General features: G+C 36.6%; 3 protein-coding genes across 5 annotated transcripts; all 3 read right to left on the reverse strand.

Annotated features, from left to right (window-relative positions):
• Positions 1-76: 76 nt before the first annotated feature.
• On the reverse strand, positions 77-3,530 carry LOC309502877 (uncharacterized protein). The gene is made up of 2 exons (XM_082175466.1): positions 1,327-3,530; positions 77-249 (listed from the first exon to the last, which is right to left on the reverse strand). Exons 1-2 carry the CDS (start codon positions 1,502-1,504, stop codon positions 80-82), a joined length of 348 nt encoding a protein of 115 aa, XP_082031592.1. The 5' UTR covers positions 1,505-3,530; the 3' UTR covers positions 77-79.
• Positions 3,531-3,951: 421 nt separating this feature from the next.
• Positions 3,952-12,093, reverse strand: cdc16 (cell division cycle 16 homolog). The gene is made up of 18 exons (XM_082175444.1): positions 11,915-12,093; positions 11,379-11,433; positions 11,130-11,227; positions 10,834-10,872; positions 10,379-10,519; positions 10,070-10,229; positions 9,714-9,808; positions 9,307-9,440; positions 9,141-9,220; positions 8,998-9,047; positions 8,827-8,900; positions 7,989-8,114; positions 7,702-7,854; positions 7,560-7,623; positions 7,219-7,280; positions 4,668-4,803; positions 4,497-4,587; positions 3,952-4,416 (listed from the first exon to the last, which is right to left on the reverse strand). Exons 1-18 carry the CDS (start codon positions 11,960-11,962, stop codon positions 4,175-4,177), a joined length of 1,848 nt encoding a protein of 615 aa, XP_082031570.1. The 5' UTR covers positions 11,963-12,093; the 3' UTR covers positions 3,952-4,174.
• Positions 12,094-12,191: 98 nt separating this feature from the next.
• On the reverse strand, positions 12,192-17,992 carry dcun1d2a (DCN1, defective in cullin neddylation 1, domain containing 2a). 3 transcript variants are annotated; one of them, XM_082175460.1, is made up of 7 exons: positions 17,873-17,992; positions 16,451-16,667; positions 15,335-15,503; positions 14,807-14,937; positions 14,624-14,706; positions 14,367-14,463; positions 12,192-14,203 (listed from the first exon to the last, which is right to left on the reverse strand). In XM_082175460.1, the coding sequence occupies exons 1-7, from the start codon at positions 17,873-17,875 to the stop codon at positions 14,124-14,126; spliced, it is 780 nt and encodes a 259-aa protein (XP_082031586.1). In that variant the 5' UTR covers positions 17,876-17,992; the 3' UTR covers positions 12,192-14,123. The 3 variants fall into 3 exon arrangements, with proteins under 3 accessions (XP_082031586.1, XP_082031587.1, XP_082031588.1); XM_082175461.1 differs by lacking the exon at positions 17,873-17,992 and adding an exon at positions 16,877-17,804; XM_082175462.1 differs by lacking the exon at positions 12,192-14,203 and having other exon boundaries at positions 14,368-14,485.
• Between the last annotated feature and the right edge of the window lie 561 nt (positions 17,993-18,553).

An 18,553-nucleotide genomic window follows, 5' to 3' on the forward strand; every position in this document is an offset into this window, starting at 1 on the left:
ACTCTGTTCTGAGTACAACAAAATCTTTTCATTTTAGCGGGTTGGAGAGGCATAAAAACAACGACCATGATGATGACACTCATTGTTTACTGCCGGCTGCCGCGCTGTCGTCCTCGGAGTCGGTGTCAGTGCAGCTCGGCTGAATGCACGGTCGAGCCGGGCCGAACGGGCTGCCGGTGCTGACTGTGCTCCATCCGTCCGGGCTGCTGGGCTGACTCACGGAGCGCCCGTAACAGTCAGGACTAGGCACTGCAAGAAACAAGTTACCACAGTCTGTCTGCAAACGTATCCATATTTCTGTTTGCAATAGCATGCCTGCTACATGTCTATCCGTTTATTTATATGTCTATCCATCCGTCTGCAAAAGCACAATCCATCCATTATCCATCCATAGCCTAGGTCTACAAAAATATCCATCTGCCAAAGTAGGCTATATCATCTACCCATTTATTTATCTAACCAAATATGTCTAACCATCTGCCCATCTACAAAAGTATCTTCACAGATTTATTTATCTGCAAAGTCTTAATTTCCTTTGTCTACAATTATATATCCATTATACTATCCACCATTTATTTATTTAAACAAATGTGACCGTCCTTCTGTCCAACAAAAGTATCCAAATTTATATTTATCTGCAAATGTATCAATCCACCCATCTATATGCAAAAGCATGCCAAATATGTCCATCATCCATTTGCAAAGGTATCTATCCATCTGTCTGCAAAGCATGATGCATACATTAAGTATCCACCCACATATGATATCCTACCGTTATGCCATATGTATCTGCAAAGTATTCATTGCATCTACAAAACTATCTATCCATTTAGCCTATTTATATCTATAATCAAATGTGTCTATCCATCTATGATCTATCTGCAAAAGTATCAATGCCAATGCAAAAGTGTCTATTCTATCCACCTATTTGCAAAAGCATCCATCAGCAAATCTGTCAATTTTCTACAAAAGTATCTATGCATTCAATTAACAGCAAACATATCCATTCATCTGCAAAAGTATCTATTACCAATTGTTATATCTACAACATTATCAAACCCACTTTATATTAAGTGTCTCTAACTACTATGTAACATTTAAATTTACCATTTGACAGTGCACTTAAGGTGAAGTCATATTAGCAAAATTCTGCATACAAAAAAAATACCCTACACCTTAATCTGAACCATACCACAAAACCTGTCCTTAACTTTAACCATTTCCCATCTCAATAGCTGCAAAGTGTTCTGATATACAATCTTCTATATTCTCTCCTCTTGTGTATCACTATCCATATTTTTTAGTATGGATGAACTAATTTCTTACCACTCAGAAAAGTTTGCTTCCCACTGGCCGTCTCAAGGCAGAGCTGAGGCGAAGGCTTCTCTGGCGTAGAAATTGAGCTTTTTAAACTGGGCACAAACGTAGAACAGGTGTCCAGATCTCGACTCAAGCGCACATGAGAGTAGGGGAGTATGTTGGATTTGGATGGTGTGCAGCCCATGACTAATTCTGCTACTCACAAGCCAGCTTCCATCTGAGGAGCATCCAGAGTGGCACAGCCTGCACATTTCAATGACAGCAGTCAAAGACACTTCTGATCTACTTCAGAGGCCGGTTTGAAAAGACCCCATGACGTTCCCGGATTCACAATTAGGGAGGCGGTGCCTGATGTCCCCTTGAGAAGGGCTTTGAGTACAGTAAAATAAATGAAAGACTGCTTACTGCAGAGCCATGGGTGGAGTGTGAAGTCCAGCTCCCCTTCTCTGAATGTACTTTGGGCGTAAAGGTGGAGCTAGAATATCCAACCACACCCTAACCCTACACATACCTCTATAACCATAGACGTCCAAAAAGGTGGAGCTGGACGTCATTTGGCTCTGCATTGAGCACCACTTGAAATAAAAGAAATCAGTAACACTTTATAGCTTTGAGGGTCCCACTTTATATTGTGTCTTTAACTACCATGTACTGACATTTAAATGAATCATTTGATACAATGCACTTATTGTTAACATACATGTTTTAACATTGTATTAATATTTTAAAATTAATCAATTAATTAATTACATTGTTGACTCTTCCTTTAGCCTTTAACCAACCCTTAAACCTAACCATACCACCACACCTGTTCTTATACTTCCTTACCCATATCCCACTTCAATAGCAGTGTTATTGCATAACACATTAAGTACATTGTGCCTAACATTTTTTATGTAAGTATATAGTAGTTAAATATACCTAATATAAAGTATGACCACTTTAGGTCGTAACATCATCATACATTGTTATAACATACACTGCCCGGCCCAGAACTGGACTCAGAGGTGCCAATTCATGTGTGAGAATGATTCACCTCACTCCAGTCTAGACTAGGCTCAATTATTTTTTTAGGTAATTTCTCTACACATTGTCATATAAATAACCTGGAAATACTGTAGTTCATTATGGTTCAATCTTGCTAACCTCTCTTATTAAAATAAAAATAAAAATTGGGGTAAGCACACTTACATTCTCATTTTAAGAGGTGTTCTGAGTAAATGATTTGTAACACTTTACGATATGGTTTGATTTGTTAACATTAGTTAGGCTAATGTATTAGGCTAATAACTAACATGAACTAATGAGCAATTAATTTGTTACTGTATTTATTAATCTTAGTTAATAAAAATACAGCTGTTCATTGTTTGTTCATGTTACTTCACAGTGCATTAACTATGTTAACAAATACAACTTTTGATTTCAATAATGTAGGCTGTTAGTAGTAGCCTAAATGTTGAAATTAACATTAACAACGCTGTAGAAGTGCAGTTTATAAGTAGTAAATGTTAACTAATGTATAGTAGTTAACTAGAGTTTAATAAATGGAACATATTGTAAAGTGTTACCGATGTTATACACCGGTTCAGTGTTGGACAGATCAGTTGTTTTAACCATTCATTAAAGTGAATCGGTTCAAATTAGTCATTAGTTCGCGAATCGGACGTGTCACAAGTGGACGTGTCACAAGGCACGCGTTGTGGGATTTATCTCGGAAGCTTAGGACATCGCACAAGATTTATGTCTACACAGAAAACTTTTAATCACTGGATAGGTTTTTTGTTGTTGTTGTTGTTAATTGAAAGTGTTGTTTATGGCAGCTGAATGTGCGGAACGCTTTTCAGAGAAGAAAATGCAACGTTTTTTGTAGCAGAATTCATAAAATCTCCGATTGCTCCACGTGAAACAGCGCGCGGCCGGGGCTCTCTCTCTCTCTCTCTCTCGTGCCCTGTCAAGCGCAGCAGTCATTCTATTCTACATCACTCACTGATCAAATAAGACTTTAGCGGGACAAGAATTCGCTTTGGCGGCCGCCAAAAAAAAAAAAAAAAAAAAAAAATCCAATGCAGGAAAACCCCTGATTGTTGTTTAAGAAATTTAAAGCTACACACTCCATCAATTAGGGTTAAAACAACTGTTGCCAAACATATTACATGCTCGAAACCTAGCATCTTCCAAAATAATAATCACTGCAATAATGATCAGACTCTTAAGCATTTGCATATTTAAATCCAAACAGCGACTTTTTGTTTTGGCTGGGCAGTGTATACTGTATTTTTATTTAGTATCATATTGTTATATTTACTACTGATCTGGTTGTACAATTTAACTCAGTTTTTTTTTATAGTGTATAAAGTGTTACAAAAACGAATGTCCTTTAATGTAGAAAAAGCAACATCATCATTAAAGAAATCTGTGCAAAAAACATGCACAGATTCCCTTGCCTTCTGAACAGACAGAGTTGAGATAACTGATAAAAACAACATTTCAAAGTCATTTCCTTTGGCTGACTAATTTCAGGGTTTTAAACTGAAGCAGATGCGCACATGTGATTGGCAGTGCAAAAAACATTTTGTGCAGCCTCGTCCACAAAACAGGCGTTTTAATAGAGGACCAATGAGAATACACAAATCGTTGTAAAAATATGGATGCAGGGTTTATTGATTGAATCATTAGAACCCATTTGCATTCACTTCTTTACATTTATTCATAGTAAAAAAAAATCCACAGGGGTCCAACACGGAGGACACGGCAAGGATGGCGGAGGGAGGAAGGGCGTGTCGTGTCCTCTTCAGAGTCACATTCTTATCATCTCAAGCTCAAAGTTCCTCTTTGACCCATTTACAAGTCTAAATCATGTGCTGGTATCAGACATGGCCGTCTCCAGCATCATGTTCTCATGCATGTCGCATTCTAAGAGGAAGCGCTGGAAAGCATCGGTTTGTTTGTCGGCGTTAAAAGATGGCGTTTCCAGGCACACGTTCACCTCTTCTACGGGTTGTGCTCTGCTCTCATTGCCGTCTGTGGAAGTGTTGAGCATCTTCATCAGTGCAGGCGTCCCAAGGGTCTTTCTCACCTTGTCTTTAATGTCAGTTCCTGAGAAACAAGATAAGCTTACGAGCTGCAAGGACACTTTGAATCTGCAAGTTTACAAAGCACATGGATGGTCGTCTTACCAATGTAAGCATCCGAATCGCTGATATACATCTCAATGCAGTGGCCCAGCATGGTTACGGAAAATGTGTCGTCCCTTTTAAGACCGAGTGCCTAAAGAAGGAGTTTATAACTCATAATTGATTGAAAAAACTGACCAACAATACAGAATTATGATTGTTATATATTCTCACAGTGTGAAAGTAGTCAATGGCGCTCTCGAAATCTCCCATGAGGCTGTGAACGTAACCGATGGCTGAGTAAGTAGAGGCATTCTGTGGGATGAGGACCAACGCTTGCCTGTGGTATTCAAGGGCCTGGTCGTATTTCCTACACAAACAACATGAAAGCAATCAGTGACCTGATTTTTGTCTACTGCATCAGATAAACAACTAGACAAGCTCACTACAGAGGCAGTGAAAATTATTCTCAACCACTGGAATCAAGAAGTTTAAACATTGCACTTTATTATTGAATGTTCTTCAAATATTTAGTATGGGAGGCTGGGACTAATTTGCAATTCGGTACAATAAATCTCTAGCAACTTCACAATAGATGATTGTTAAAGAAAACCAGTTGTGCATTTCCTGAATGAAAATACCTTATGAAGAACGTTGTTAAAGTTGGATGTGTGCTTAGGTTTCAGGTTTTATTTCTGAAATGCTCAGTTCTGCTCAATATATGTCTCATTTTCGGATTTGGCGATAAACGATTAAATACTTGGGAGAAAAAAAACAAAACCAATTCAGTATTCAAATATTGCAATGGTGTCGTTACACTAGATTTGGAATTCTGAACATTCTATCAATAAAATTGGGAAGTTTTCAAAATTAAATCGTTCAATCTTAAGTTTCTTATCTTAAAAAAAAAAAAATTGCACTAAAAATGATCTACAAAACTTTGAATGCAGTTCTGTTTTGAGCCGAATTCATTGCAGAAGTTTGTAGTTAGGGTTTCAGGACAAATCACCATATCGATACAGTCCAAACAAACAAACAAACATAAAATAAATAATTAAACAGCCATTTAGAAATAAAGAATCATGAGTGGAATGATCTTCAAGTGTGAATTGCGAGCCCTTTGATATTCAGTGCGTGGACATGCATAATTCATCAAACACTAGAGTGACAGAACAAAACAAGCACTCTGTTGTATATCTTGTTTTTTCCACTTTAATAGAGGAGAGAAGCAATGTGACCATGCCTCCCAATTCATGCTCTTCATTTAAATACCACTCGAGACAATTTTAGAAACAGGCACTTTTAAGTCACAATTATAGGTTAGTGCACACTACGGCCCATATCCCGCCTATTTTAACTGGGATATAATGAGGTACTTAAGCTGCAATAATTGGCAATATGCATTGCATTTATATACAATACCGTCACTATTTTAAAAATATTTTTTGAAATAAGTATTTTATGCCCACCAAGGCTACATTTGTTTTATCAAGTAAAAAAAATTATGTAAAACAATAATTAAAATAATAAAAAATGACTAGTGCGGTCAAATGATTAAAATATTTAATCGCATTAATGTCATTCATTAATCGCACATTTTGATCTATTCTAAATGTCCCTTGATTTCTTTTCGTTGAAATTTTTTTTCTCATTTTAATGCTCTTATCAACATGGAAAAGTGGATCGGCTTGCTTTGTGCAAATGTTTTTTTATTGAAAACAACATTGGCGTATACTGTAGTGTTCAATTTCACACTAACATTCTCACTTGGAGCAGTCATTCACACTTGGAGCAAATAATCGCATCAGAGAATTCACATTAGCTGTGTTCTTGGCTGTCAAGTGGTATTTCAGACTGGACGTGCTGCGATGATAGCTCAGTTCACAACGACAAAACACACAGATCATTTTGGTATTGTCAATGGAACCATTTGGCAACTTTTTAAAAGTAAACTTTCCATTCAGAATCTTATTGGAATCCATTTCGGCATCTCACGCTCGCCATCCACTAGCCTATTACTCTTTGACTCGGCCGGCATGCCTGTTGTTTTGTTTCTGGTCTAGCTAGATCTGGTGTGGTGTTGTAGTTTTTCTAACGTTACTAGTTGCTGCAACAGCATGTGAAAAAAACTACCAAGTTTGCTAGGCCAAAAAGAACGTTAATCTCACGATAAAAAAACTGACACTGTTAAAATGGGTTTGCGTTAACGCCGTTAATAACGTGTTTAACTGACAGCACTAAAAATGACTGTTTTCTATTTTAATGTATTTTAAAATGTAATTTATTCCTGTGATAGCAAAGCTTCACTGTCACATGATCCTTCAGAAATCATTCTAATATGGGTTATTTCACCCAAAAATGTAAATTCTGTCATAATTTACTCAGCCTAAAGTTGTTCCAAACCTGTTTAAATCTCTATGTCCTGCTAAACACAAAGGAATATATTTTGAAGAATGTCGGTAACCAAACATATCTATGGTAGTCAAGATCTGCTAACATTCTTCAAAATATCTTCTTTTGTGTTCAGCAGATACTTTTTTCAGGATTCTTTGATGAATACAAAGTATATAAAAAAAACAGCATTTATTTGAAATAGAAATCTTTTGTAAAATTCTAAAATGTCTTTACTGTCACTTCAACAGAATGTGTCCTTGCTGAATAAAAAAAATATATTCTTATGGACCCTTAAACATTTGAGTGGTAGTTTAGTTTTTTTTTTTTTTTAACTGGGTAAAAAACAACTAAAACTAAAATGTACTGTAAAATCAGAATTCTTTCAACTTACTTCAATTTTCGACACACATGACCCAAATTGTTTAAGAGCGGCTCCCATTTGTCGACTGTGACCTGGAGAGAAATAATTCATTAAGACAGAACAATTTACAAGGGTATTTTTTCTTACCATGTACCATAAAACAATTTGTAAGTGAATACAAGAACCTCTGTATATTGGAAATTTGGTATTTTCATTGTTTCATGAGTTGACCGATACACCCAGGAACATAAAAGTATGTCATAATGAACAAGCTGCCCTTCACTCTATCTATTCTGATTAAGGTCTATTCTGATTTTAAAAAAAAAACAAGTAGAAAAACAAGTAGATTATAGAAGCAAGAGGGTGGTTACCTCATTTCCGATGGCTTTGATCTTGTCCATAGCATCTAGAAACAACTTCTCGGCTGTTTTATAACTGCAACAATGCAAAGCGCTCATCAGTAAAACCACTAACCACCGATGTAAATAGTGTGAATTTTTTTTGATCACTTACTCTCCATTTTGGAAGGCAACCACAGCTACCTCATGTATGACAAAGGGGTCTTCAGGCGCGATGCTGAGGGCCTGGCTAAAGAAACGTTCTGCCAGCTTGGGGTTGTTAGTGAGTCCGTACTCCAGACCAATGTAAAGCATGGGCAGGTGACATCTGCTCAAACAGGAAGCCAGAAAGTTTTTTTTATAGCCTAATGGTTTTACCAATTTCAAAATACACAAGTCATATAAGAGAGGCAAATATTCTTATCCTAATTTAATTGTCACAAGCACTGTAGGTCTACAAACCCTTTCATAAGCTGGGCAGCAGTGAAGTAAGCAGCCATGGCCTGATCATGCTCACTCTCCACAGCAAACGAGTGGCCGTATGCTATCCATGCCGGTCCGTATGTGCGCTCAAGCGTGGTGGCTTTACTGTGGAAGGGAATTTTGGTGTTAACCACAAGTTTCGTCGACAGATCTACTGTCATCATTATGAAACCTTTCCCAGATTTACCACAAAAACATGTTTGCTGAAAATGACCTGGGGCTTGATTTCTACAGTATCAGCACTAAAACGTTTCTCCGTTTATGTAATAGGGCAAAAGGTTACAATACTTAAATTTTAATTCACTCTTTTGCCATTTTTTTCAAAGATACAAGTGACTTCCTGAGTAAGCAACGTATATTAGAAATCATTAAATGATTATTTCAGTAAGATTTTTCTAATGTTTTTGTGCTTATGCTCATCAATGCTGCATTAAATCAGAAATACAGTATAAAAAGTAACAATTTGAAATATTATTGCCATTTTAAAATGTAATTTATTCCTGTGATGGTAAAGCTGAATTTTCAGCATCATGACTCCAGTCTTCAGTGTCACATGATCCTTCAGAAATCATTCTAATATGCTGATTTGGCGCTTAAGAAAATTGTGTTGTGGAAACCATGATTTTTTTATTTTTTATTCTTTGATGTATACATTTTTTTTGTAACAATGTAAAAGTTTTGACTGTCACTTTTGAACAATTTAATGCATCCTTGCTGAACAAAACTCTTAATTTCTTAAAAAAAAAAAAAAAAATCTTACTGACCCTAAACTTTGAACTGTAGTGAAAGTCCACAAAGCAACTAAATCCAGTCATACCTGAGATACCGCCTTGCATGTTCGTTTTTATGCCCAACCATGAGGTAGTAACATCCAACAGCAAACCATGAAACCTTGGAGAGGTTCATAAAGAAAGAAATTATAAGAAAACAAATCACATGAAACTTAACTGAAACTCATCTTCTGAAATACAATTTCCTTGTTACTCACTGGATTGCTGGGATACAAATCCACCAGTTTATGAGACAGGTAAAACAACTCTAAAGAGACAATGTATGGTAATTGTTATGATTCCACATTCAAATTCTTAACAAACACTTCATTTAAACCTGAAATCAATATTAATCTCATACCATTTGCTTTGCTTAGCTCAACGAGGGTTCCTATGTGCACTGGTAAACAGTTGGCATGAAATGGGTCTTTTACCATAACCCTTGAATAAAAAAACAAACATTAGACAAATTCAACCTTTCCCTAAATGTCAAACCGAACATTAGATACCGGTGTTTGCAGACTTACATTGATGTAAGAGAGTAGCACATTTTAAAGTCACAGTTGTAATAATGTCGCTCTGCGAGGGAGACGACAACATCCAAGTTGTCCTGGAGACCGTTGACTATATCTGGGACGACCATCTCGCTAGGTTTGTTATACTGAAAGAGAAGAGTTGCTGATTAGCTCTTCGGTGAGCACTTCAAACCCATTGACTGAATAAACAGGTACTTCAAATTCTCAGAGTAATTTGTGTATGTTCTTTTTTAAACTAAAGAATAACAAAACAAAATCAGGAAAAATAATTAACAACATCTGATCCGTGTGATGCTGTAAATGTTGGCTATTTCATATGTAAATCACAGCAAACCATCTTTGGTACACAAATATTTGAACTTATAAGAACTTATGAGAGTGAAAGGGGGCCCTCTCACCTTCTTTAATTTATTTTCAAAAAGGAAACGCAGCAATTCCACTTCCTCTTCTGTACACTGTTGACTTAAGGGCAGAGAATCCAAGAAATCTTTTTCTACAACAAGATAACATTTTATTAATTTGAAAGCATTTATTCATTTTATCCACGGTGACTTTCAAGTGACGAAAATGAGGACATTATGACTATAGGTCAGAAAACAAAAAAATGTAAAGGCATCACATCTTTCTTATGATTTTATACAATCATTTTTGTTTGGACCACTTACAATGTTAGTTAAGCTTTAAGTGACTTTACTTACAAACAGGGACTAAAGAATTTCAAACATTGCATGTACATATGAATAGTTTCTCTCACCCTCTTGGGCGGTCAACATGTGATGGGACGTCAAAAGGTCAAAGGCTTCAAAGCAGTAGACGTCCAGTTTCAAGGCCTCTTTGTAGCTAGACGTGGCTAGGGGTCTGTTGTCCATGGCATCATAGATCTTCCCCCGCAGGAGACAGATGGAACTATTGATCTGAGAGAAAAGGCCACAGGGAGTAAAAGATCCAGTCAACCTCTTATGCCATTCAAATACCAAGTTTGTTTCTAAACTCAGCATAAAACATAATAAACACAATCAATGACAAGAAAAAAAACCCCCAACAAATAAGGAGTTAGACTCACTGAGGCAGGAGACATTTCCCATTCCTTTACGGTTTCCCTTGAGCCATTATCCTCCTTTACATTCTTGTCTAATAATCTTTTACTGGCTGCTTCCTCCATGTCCAGTATGTCTAGAGCTTGTTGATATTCTTTGGCGGCATACTGCAGAAAATAATAACAACAACAATAAAGTACAAATCATTGATTATTTCCTTATTTAAGTTTTAGGAAAAATTTGGTCTGTTAGCCATAAAATTACACAAATGCCCACCCTTTGCATGTTCATTTATCACATATTTCGGCAAATCTGATCATGCTTTCAGCAACCAATAAATATAGTACTATTTGCTATATTAACATTTACCATGTAAAATCCATTCCACAAATTGTCCATCAAAAACAACAACAATATTTTTTTTTTATATTGTACCATGTATAATATAAATAAAATTTGTGGCATTAATGTAAATACTCACGTGACATCTTGCAGCTAGATACTGACAGGCTCCATACAACTAAAAAAAAAAAAAAAAAGTATGGCATAAAAACAAGAATTGAATACTTCTTCATTAATTCCCTTGAACATTAAGCTGATTTGTTTGCTCCATTCTATTGCATTAATGCACTTCAAACATGATTTCAGTGATAAACATTTGTGTAAATTATTTTACTGGGTTACGTATTTGAAAGACTACAACTTGGAGAACTAAGAATATCTGATACTATTGAAATGACTTATTTATTTACCCCCCCAAAAAACAATAGCTCTTACCTTGTCAAGTTTGCGAGATCTGAGCGCATGAGAGGCTCTGTGATACTGTGCTGTCAAATAAAGGCACTGCGCTAACCAATAAATATCTTGAGGATCCTCTATAAGAGATTAAAGAGTCTGTGATTAATCCAATAGACATTTAAGAGTCAAGCTAAATTAATTCAAACAAAATAAGCATTTTATCTAAGAATTATCAACTGCAATTTGATAGTATATACATACTGTGTTCAGGAGGATGAAGACACTTACCATGTGATAAGGATGATACTTTGTCAGCCCAGAACAGAGCACTTTGATACTGTTGCTATAAAATAGATCATGCAAAAACAACAGAGGGAAACTACATTTAATTCATATTTTGAGATTTACACTATTGAGGTAAAATTGGACTTTTATTCAGCAATCAACATAATATAACTAAGATGAAATCATTTTGTCACATTAGTGCAGTTTGACGTGCACAAGCCCTCATAGATGTTATATTGCGTATCTATTCCTGAGAATAAAATACCCCCAAACAACATGATGTCATATTTTTTGTTATTTAAATGTCATTTAAGAAGCTTTCAAACCTGGTAGCATGAAAGTCATCTGGGTAACGTTAGCTTCGTAAATACACAAACTATTGCCTAATTCAGTGTACCAACCATACTTCTTTCTTTTTCTATAATATTCCGATAACGTAATGTCATATGATCAGCTTCATACAATCAGAAATTAATAAAATCGAATTTGCTGAGTAAATAAAAGCTAGTGTTCATGCTAAATATACTGCCTCTACTTACCTGATCAATGTAGTGTCTCACTCTTTTACGAAGCCTGTCAAGATTCATTGTGATTGTACTGTTTGTCAAATACAAAAAACTGTCATTCTTGTCAAATGTAATAGATTGAAAATGAGTTTGTAAGACTGATCCTCTGTGTGTAGATTGAAGCCCGCGGTTAGCATAAAACGTGTGTTACATTGATACCACTCCGTGGAGAAACACAGGTTTTGTGAAGTTCCGTCATTTTTAAATATTTGTATATGGACTGGAAGTAACAACGCAACAACAAAAAAAACAGATTTCAGTGAAAATACTTTTTTTTTCTTTTTTTTGTACAGACTGAGAATATAACATACACATAAACACAAATAATAAAAATACAGCAATACATAAATACACAAGCTCTTAAACGTCAAACGTAAAGCTTCTTTGGGTTATAAACACATTGCCGCTCTCTTGTGGTACACAGGGAAATCGCATTGCACAAGTCCATTTCCGCCATTAAAGGACCAAAATAAAAATTCTGTCATCATTTAATCACCCTCATGCTGTCCCCAGATCCACAAGGCTTTCTTTCTTCTGTGCAACAGAAATATTTCGATTTTCAGGCAGAATGGCAGCCGTAAATCTAGTGTTCCTCAGAAGAAAGTCATAGCTACATAAACATACTGTTTTAAATAGCCTAAATTAAGTGAAATAATCAGTTATTTTGAAATGTACTTCAATTTTAACTGTTCAATCCACTAAAACAAACGATCTGCCTGTGATGTGAAACTCTGAGATTAATTAAAGGATTAAAAAAAGCTACAAAAAGTTATATTATATATTGTATATTCCTACACACATTAAGTTCATTGTGGATGGAAGTTCAACAGAATGGATGAAAGAAGCATGAGCAATCCACAAAAACAGGGAAGATGTCATATGGGTGACCAAGAGGCCAGATACAGTACTGAACGCGTTGCAGAGCATTTTGTCTGACATCAATATTTTCAACACTGCAGATTTGGCACTCTCTTTGGTGAGAAGGAAACCACTCCTGAAAAAGATGAACATTACAGCATGCCTGGTTTTTGCTAGAAACCCTGTGACAAACCTGAAAGCTATTAGAAGAAAATTGTGGTCTGAAGACACTAACATTAACCTCAATGTCCTGAATGTTTGGTGCAAACCAAATACAACCCAAATGCAGTTATCCCTACCATCATTCTCTGGGGTTTGTTTTGCAGCAGGATGAATTGCAAAACAGTTTGAAGCATTGTGATTTATGAAGTGAGATATTAATATTCTGGAATGATTATTTTGATTCATAGGTGTGTTGAAGTTGTGATACTGAAGGGAGAATGTTTCAAAGTGAAAGCTAGTAAAGCCTCTTGTTGTCAAATGCTATTATATGAGTCCTGTTAAAGAATAACAGGGTTGTTGTAGATTGAGAAGAAAGTAAAGGGCAATAATTTATTTCTTAACATAAATCTGGTAAACAAAAAAGGTGTAACACTGAACCGCGTTGTTACAAGTTCCGCAACAGGGCAGATGACACGTTTGACTTAAAATCACACAAGAACATGGTATGGAGGCATCTTTTTTAGACCACGCTTTTCTTTCATATGTCTCGTATTTCATATAATAAAACATTACTGATAATACATTTCTCTCTGTACATACTGCTGCAGTATACAGTATTTTACAACTGTAACAATAGTGCTGGTGTTGCGAGCCGCATGCTGTGCTGCCCATGAACATCTGGCTTAAAATGCCGACATGATCAGCATCAAGTCCTGCATGAGATACACACCCAGACAGATGGGTACATAATCTAAAACAAAACTGGAGAGACTATTCCATAATTCAGACTGTAAGGAGTGGGTAGGCAATGAGGACTCTGCCCTATAGAGTGACACTGATTGCTATGGAGATGAGGTACTAGGTTCAAAGATATCCACCCAAAATCTCCAAGGGTTTCGGGCTAGAAATGAGTAGCCAGTGCAAATATAGCTGGCCATGTGCATTTGATGGCTCTATCAGAAATCTTGAGTCTCGTGCTCTTGTCCTTCCCGTGGGGTGTGTGGAAGTCTGAGACGTATTTTCCATCCTGTTTTCCTTTTGCAAAGCTTGTCGGGTTCAAGTGTTTCTCTTAGTTCTCTCTTATTATGCTTACAAGTCTTTAAAAAAACTACAAAGTCAATGAGGCGACCAAGGTGCGAGTTCTCGCCCGATGGTAGCATTACTATACAGTTTTGCGTTTTGATCCTGTCACGATTGGCCGAGCATATTCCACAAAGTCATCAATGAGAACAGGCCATGCTCCTGAAACAAAACAGGAGGTCACATGATTAAAATCCATCATAATCTATGAATAAAGGTAGCCAATTTACAGTATAACTTCAAAAATACAAAAACCAACCACTAAAAATTCAGTCAGCAGCATATTAGTTCACAAAACACAACAAAAATGGATGATGTGTCTCACCTTCTTCATCATAGTTTGACATGTCATCTGCAATCATGTTGCCGAAATCCAGAAGCAAGTTCCACGTGTCTTTGGGAATTGATCTTTTATGATGCTCCTGCGCAAAATAAGGGCAGAGACTAGAGAAGCATCTAAATTAATTGCTAAAGGAAATTATTCCACTATGTGGTTAATGTGTTGCGTAGCAGCCAGAAAGCCCATTTTAATTTGTATTGAGTGCTAAAGAGGGTCAAAAGTCCAATGCTGCTATGACTTACCAATAAAAATCTGTTCCAGAGGTCTAGGAACTTAAAACGTCCAGCCAGAACCAGGTTCCAATATGCTACTGCCATCTCTAAATCTGTAATGGAAAAAGACAGTTAAACCAATAACATAGACGACTGTTTATTCAGAGTGAAGAGACAAAAATGCAGAAAGAAAAAATATTATGGTGCCATTACCTAAACCTTTTTGTCCAGGATTCTTTGCAAAGTTGAAGGTGAACTGATAAAAATCTTTAAACTTTCCGATGTCTTTCAGATCCTGTTCTAATCGGGGCAGAAGAGCTCGAAGTTTCTCTGGACTGTCACAGCTGAAGAAGAAATTCAACTCATTTAGGCTCATCATTAGTCAGTCTAATCACTGGCTCATATCCATGTCATTCATACACAAAGATGTATATTAAACTTGCTGTTAGCGATTTAAACCTGACTTCCATTCTGGCAATTTCAACTACAGCTTCACTTAGCAAATCTAAACATGCAAAATAATTTGAGAGACATCAAACATTTCAATTGGGACCATTCTTCTGTGGTTATTAGAGCCGAGGACTGTCACAGAAACTATTTCAGTGATTCTGTCAGGTGGTAGGACATTTTATGTGTAAGATTCCAAAACCTTTCATTATTACAGGATGATAATCCCAGCCGCCACACAACCCAAATATTGTCCAAATAATGACTAAATAAATTAATGATTTCATAGCCCACCCCAGTTCTGTCATTCCATCAATGAACTCCTTTTTGCTGAATTCACACTGTGTTGCTGCACGGAATTTCCATGCCACAACCAGAACACTGATGCTCGCTGGATCCAAATTGAGGTCATCACAGAACTGTTGAATTCCATCAATCCCAATCTTATTCTCATCCTGGGGATCTGAGGGAGAATAAAAAAACATCTAGGTCACTTAAAAAATAGTGTTAGTTCAGCAAAACAAAATTTTTTGCGAGGAATTCAACATTTAAAGGTGTACAGAGAAAGTTTTTCTTTAGGTTTTGCTGGCTCTTCTTCATCCCAGTGGTTTTGGGCTTTATAATAACACATGGACGCATGAAGTTTGTTTATGAAGGTCCAGACATTTTTTTCTTCGCTCTGTGGTGTGCGACCTCGACCTGCAGGTCTTGTTTCATTGCTCTAACAGGAACGGCAATGCAGGAAATGTTTAGAGATGTTTTTCCACTCAAACATACATTTTATTCTAAGTTTTATTCAATTACGTTTTTGTTTGGTTAAAGTTCCAATGACAGATATTTTCTTCCATATTGTGACGCACATCCGAGTGAAAAGGATTATCGAAAAAACAAAAGAAATGTGGAGGGGACTTGGTTCTGAATGTAAGTCGACTGTAAGAGCCGGGGTTTATGCGGACTAAGATACTTTTTTATTAAGATACTTTTTTTTCTCTTCAAAAAGTTATGACATTTTGAAGAGAAAAAAAACACATAAGCATGGATGATTTTTTCAAAATAAGATCATTAAGATGCACTTAGAAAATATATAGGGTGTATTTCCATTTCATGCTGACTTTAAGCACATGATAATACCTATATAAAGTAAAGTTGTTTTTTATTATTAGTAACTCAGAACTGCATGACACAGCTGGTCGCGTGATCTCAAAATGACAGCCCCCATGAGGGTGTAACCCACTCTGTGTAGAAAACTAAAATAGCTTTACATTTAAATCATAGTAAAAAGTAATAGAATTTTTTTTTTTAAATATCCATTTCTTTATGGGTAAGCCTTTTTTAAAGAGTAAAAAAATCACCTTTAAGCAAGCATTGGTACTCTCAGGCATAATAAATATCAGAATTAGAAGAACTCACCTTTATATCGATTGTAAAGCTGCTCCAGCTTTTTTCGGTCCACCGAGCTTTTCATGGATTCCTTGTGGTACAAATCTGGGTTCTGAAAGTAGTTGTCGGTGGCCACCTCTAGTTTCCAGTCATTTTGAGTGAGGCAGTATACGGCGGTCTTCTCCCCGGCTTGAGTGAAGGACATGAACTGCCGTACCTTGTCCTTTTGGGAGGATTTTAGCTTATGCTGTGTGGACACAAAAGATATGCCCTCAGACATGAACTCAGACAGACGGAGGAATACACTCAGCAGTGTGTACAAACAGAAAGAGACACAAACAAACATACAGAGAGAAAAAATTGCAAACATTCAGGCACAAAACTAAAGCTGACAACCGTAAACAAAGCGTTGAACAAACGTCCAGACCAATGTGTCAATACAAAAGGACATTCTACCGGTTATAGCAAGTTCGTTTGAAGCACCAAGCATGTGAGGACCTGTGACAGGCCACTTGCTCTTGGCATGTAATATGAGATGGCAAGCTCAGGGCGGCCAGTGCAAAACAACCAGGTTACCCCACAGTTATTTCCATCGATGCACAGTAAGCTGTTTTTACTCTAGTTCTTTAAATAAGTTCAAAAGAACCATTTTGACGAGGCCATCACAAGACATGGAACCAGAACACATTGTGCAAAAAGTTTGATAGTCCACTCAAGACGTGTTTAGAGGGAATTGCAATCTGGTAGCTAACCAGGCTACTATTGAGGGCTGGGTTAAAAAGGCAGGGCTAAAAGACTGACGTTTGAAATTTCATGGACCGGGTATGGATGACACTTAACCCCCCTGTTCTGCTGACATTGACTGCCTGGTTGTTTGGGGTCCCAGAGGCCCCTATTGTATATGTGTAAAATAATGGTAAACATATCAATATCAGTGCGGGTTTTTAACTTGGGGTTTCAATGACACAATAACAGATATCGGCTTTGTTTTGAATGTTAAACAATGAAAACGTGTCATCAAAGTGAAATCTTGTTTAGAATCAGATCGCATGCATTTTGGAAAAGTCATGACGTTTAACCTGTTCAATGTTAGGTTCGATTTTGATGTATTAAAAAGGGGCTTGGGGTCTCTAAAACCCTCAACAGAACACCAGGGTTAACAGCATGCATGTCTGGCTAAAGCACAGAATAATATTCATTATCGTATGTTTTATGCATTACATAGGATATGATTCTAGGACCAAAGCGGAAAGGTACATGCTGAACTCCCTAAATATCAACAACTGACCTTCCTGCACATACAAAACATACACACAATTATGAGCATTCTCGGTGCGACACGCGAAGACAACGACTGGTACAAGACGTGGAATATCTACGTTTGCCGGATCTTCTCCGTCGAACACAGAAGCATAAAACGAAAGCAATATTTTTAAATTCTATGTCACCTACCATTTTATCACCCGCTGTTTGACCAAATTGATACCCAATGCTCCCATGTACGACTGCGCATGCGTGTAGGCATCAAGGGAATGCGCTAGAACTCCAGCGAGTCTGCGCGGTGACACAGTTAAGTATTGGGAGTTGTAGTTTGTTTAAACCTGCGTTCAGTAGTTCCTTCTGTCTATGATTATACATTTTCAACCAGTGTTGGAAATAACTAATTAAAAGTAGCGACGCTGTTAATCTACATTTAACTACATTTTCTACAGTGTGTAAGTAGTTCAGCTTTTTCCATTATCTCGTACGAAACGTGAATGGTTCAATTCAATCGGTTCAAAGTCCGATTCATTTTAGAGAATCGGTTTGGTCAGACGGCTCATATCTGTTATGAATCTGCTTCTCTGCTGCACTGCTCTGTGCAGCATGACAAATTAGTGGTAGCCTATGCCTTCTACTATTGATAGTTCTTTTTTTTCTTTTTTTTAATAAGTAAAAGGTCTTTTAGTATAATTCTAAAAATCTTTAATGATTTTTATGAAATAAACATAAGAACAACTTTTATATTTTAAGTAGCCTTATATTGCAAGATGAACATTCACTTCATGTTTATTCAACATGTTAATTCAACATTCATGTTAAAATGTATGTGTCATATGATACAACAGGCTTTTGAGGAATTTTCTCAATCTT

This window comes from Leuciscus leuciscus, assembly GCF_965113295.1.
Source record: "Leuciscus leuciscus genome assembly, chromosome: 7".
Lineage (NCBI taxonomy): Eukaryota > Metazoa > Chordata > Actinopteri > Cypriniformes > Leuciscidae > Leuciscus > Leuciscus leuciscus.

What these genes read in the sequence shown, in the direction of transcription:
- LOC309502877 (XM_082175466.1), bottom strand. Translation starts at nt 1,504, where the DNA reads ATGGGCTGCACACCATCCAAATCCAACATACTCCCCTACTCTCATGTG. An exon ending in GAAGCAAACTTTTCTGAGTG is followed by an intron (nt 250 to 1,326) that starts GTAAGAAATTAG and finishes TGTTTCTTGCAG; the next exon opens with TGCCTAGTCCTGACTGTTAC.
- cdc16 (XM_082175444.1), bottom strand. Translation starts at nt 11,962, where the DNA reads ATGAATCTTGACAGGCTTCGTAAAAGAGTGAGACACTACATTGATCAG. An exon ending in TGAGCTAAGCAAAGCAAATG is followed by an intron (nt 9,048 to 9,140) that starts GTATGAGATTAA and finishes TTGTCTCTTTAG; the next exon opens with AGTTGTTTTACCTGTCTCAT. An exon ending in CGATTCGGATGCTTACATTG is followed by an intron (nt 4,417 to 4,496) that starts GTAAGACGACCA and finishes CTTGTTTCTCAG; the next exon opens with GAACTGACATTAAAGACAAG.
- dcun1d2a (XM_082175460.1), bottom strand. An exon ending in TCTGGAACAGATTTTTATTG is followed by an intron (nt 14,464 to 14,623) that starts GTAAGTCATAGC and finishes TATTTTGCGCAG; the next exon opens with GAGCATCATAAAAGATCAAT. An exon ending in GTCAAACTATGATGAAGAAG is followed by an intron (nt 14,204 to 14,366) that starts GTGAGACACATC and finishes GTTTTGTTTCAG; the next exon opens with GAGCATGGCCTGTTCTCATT.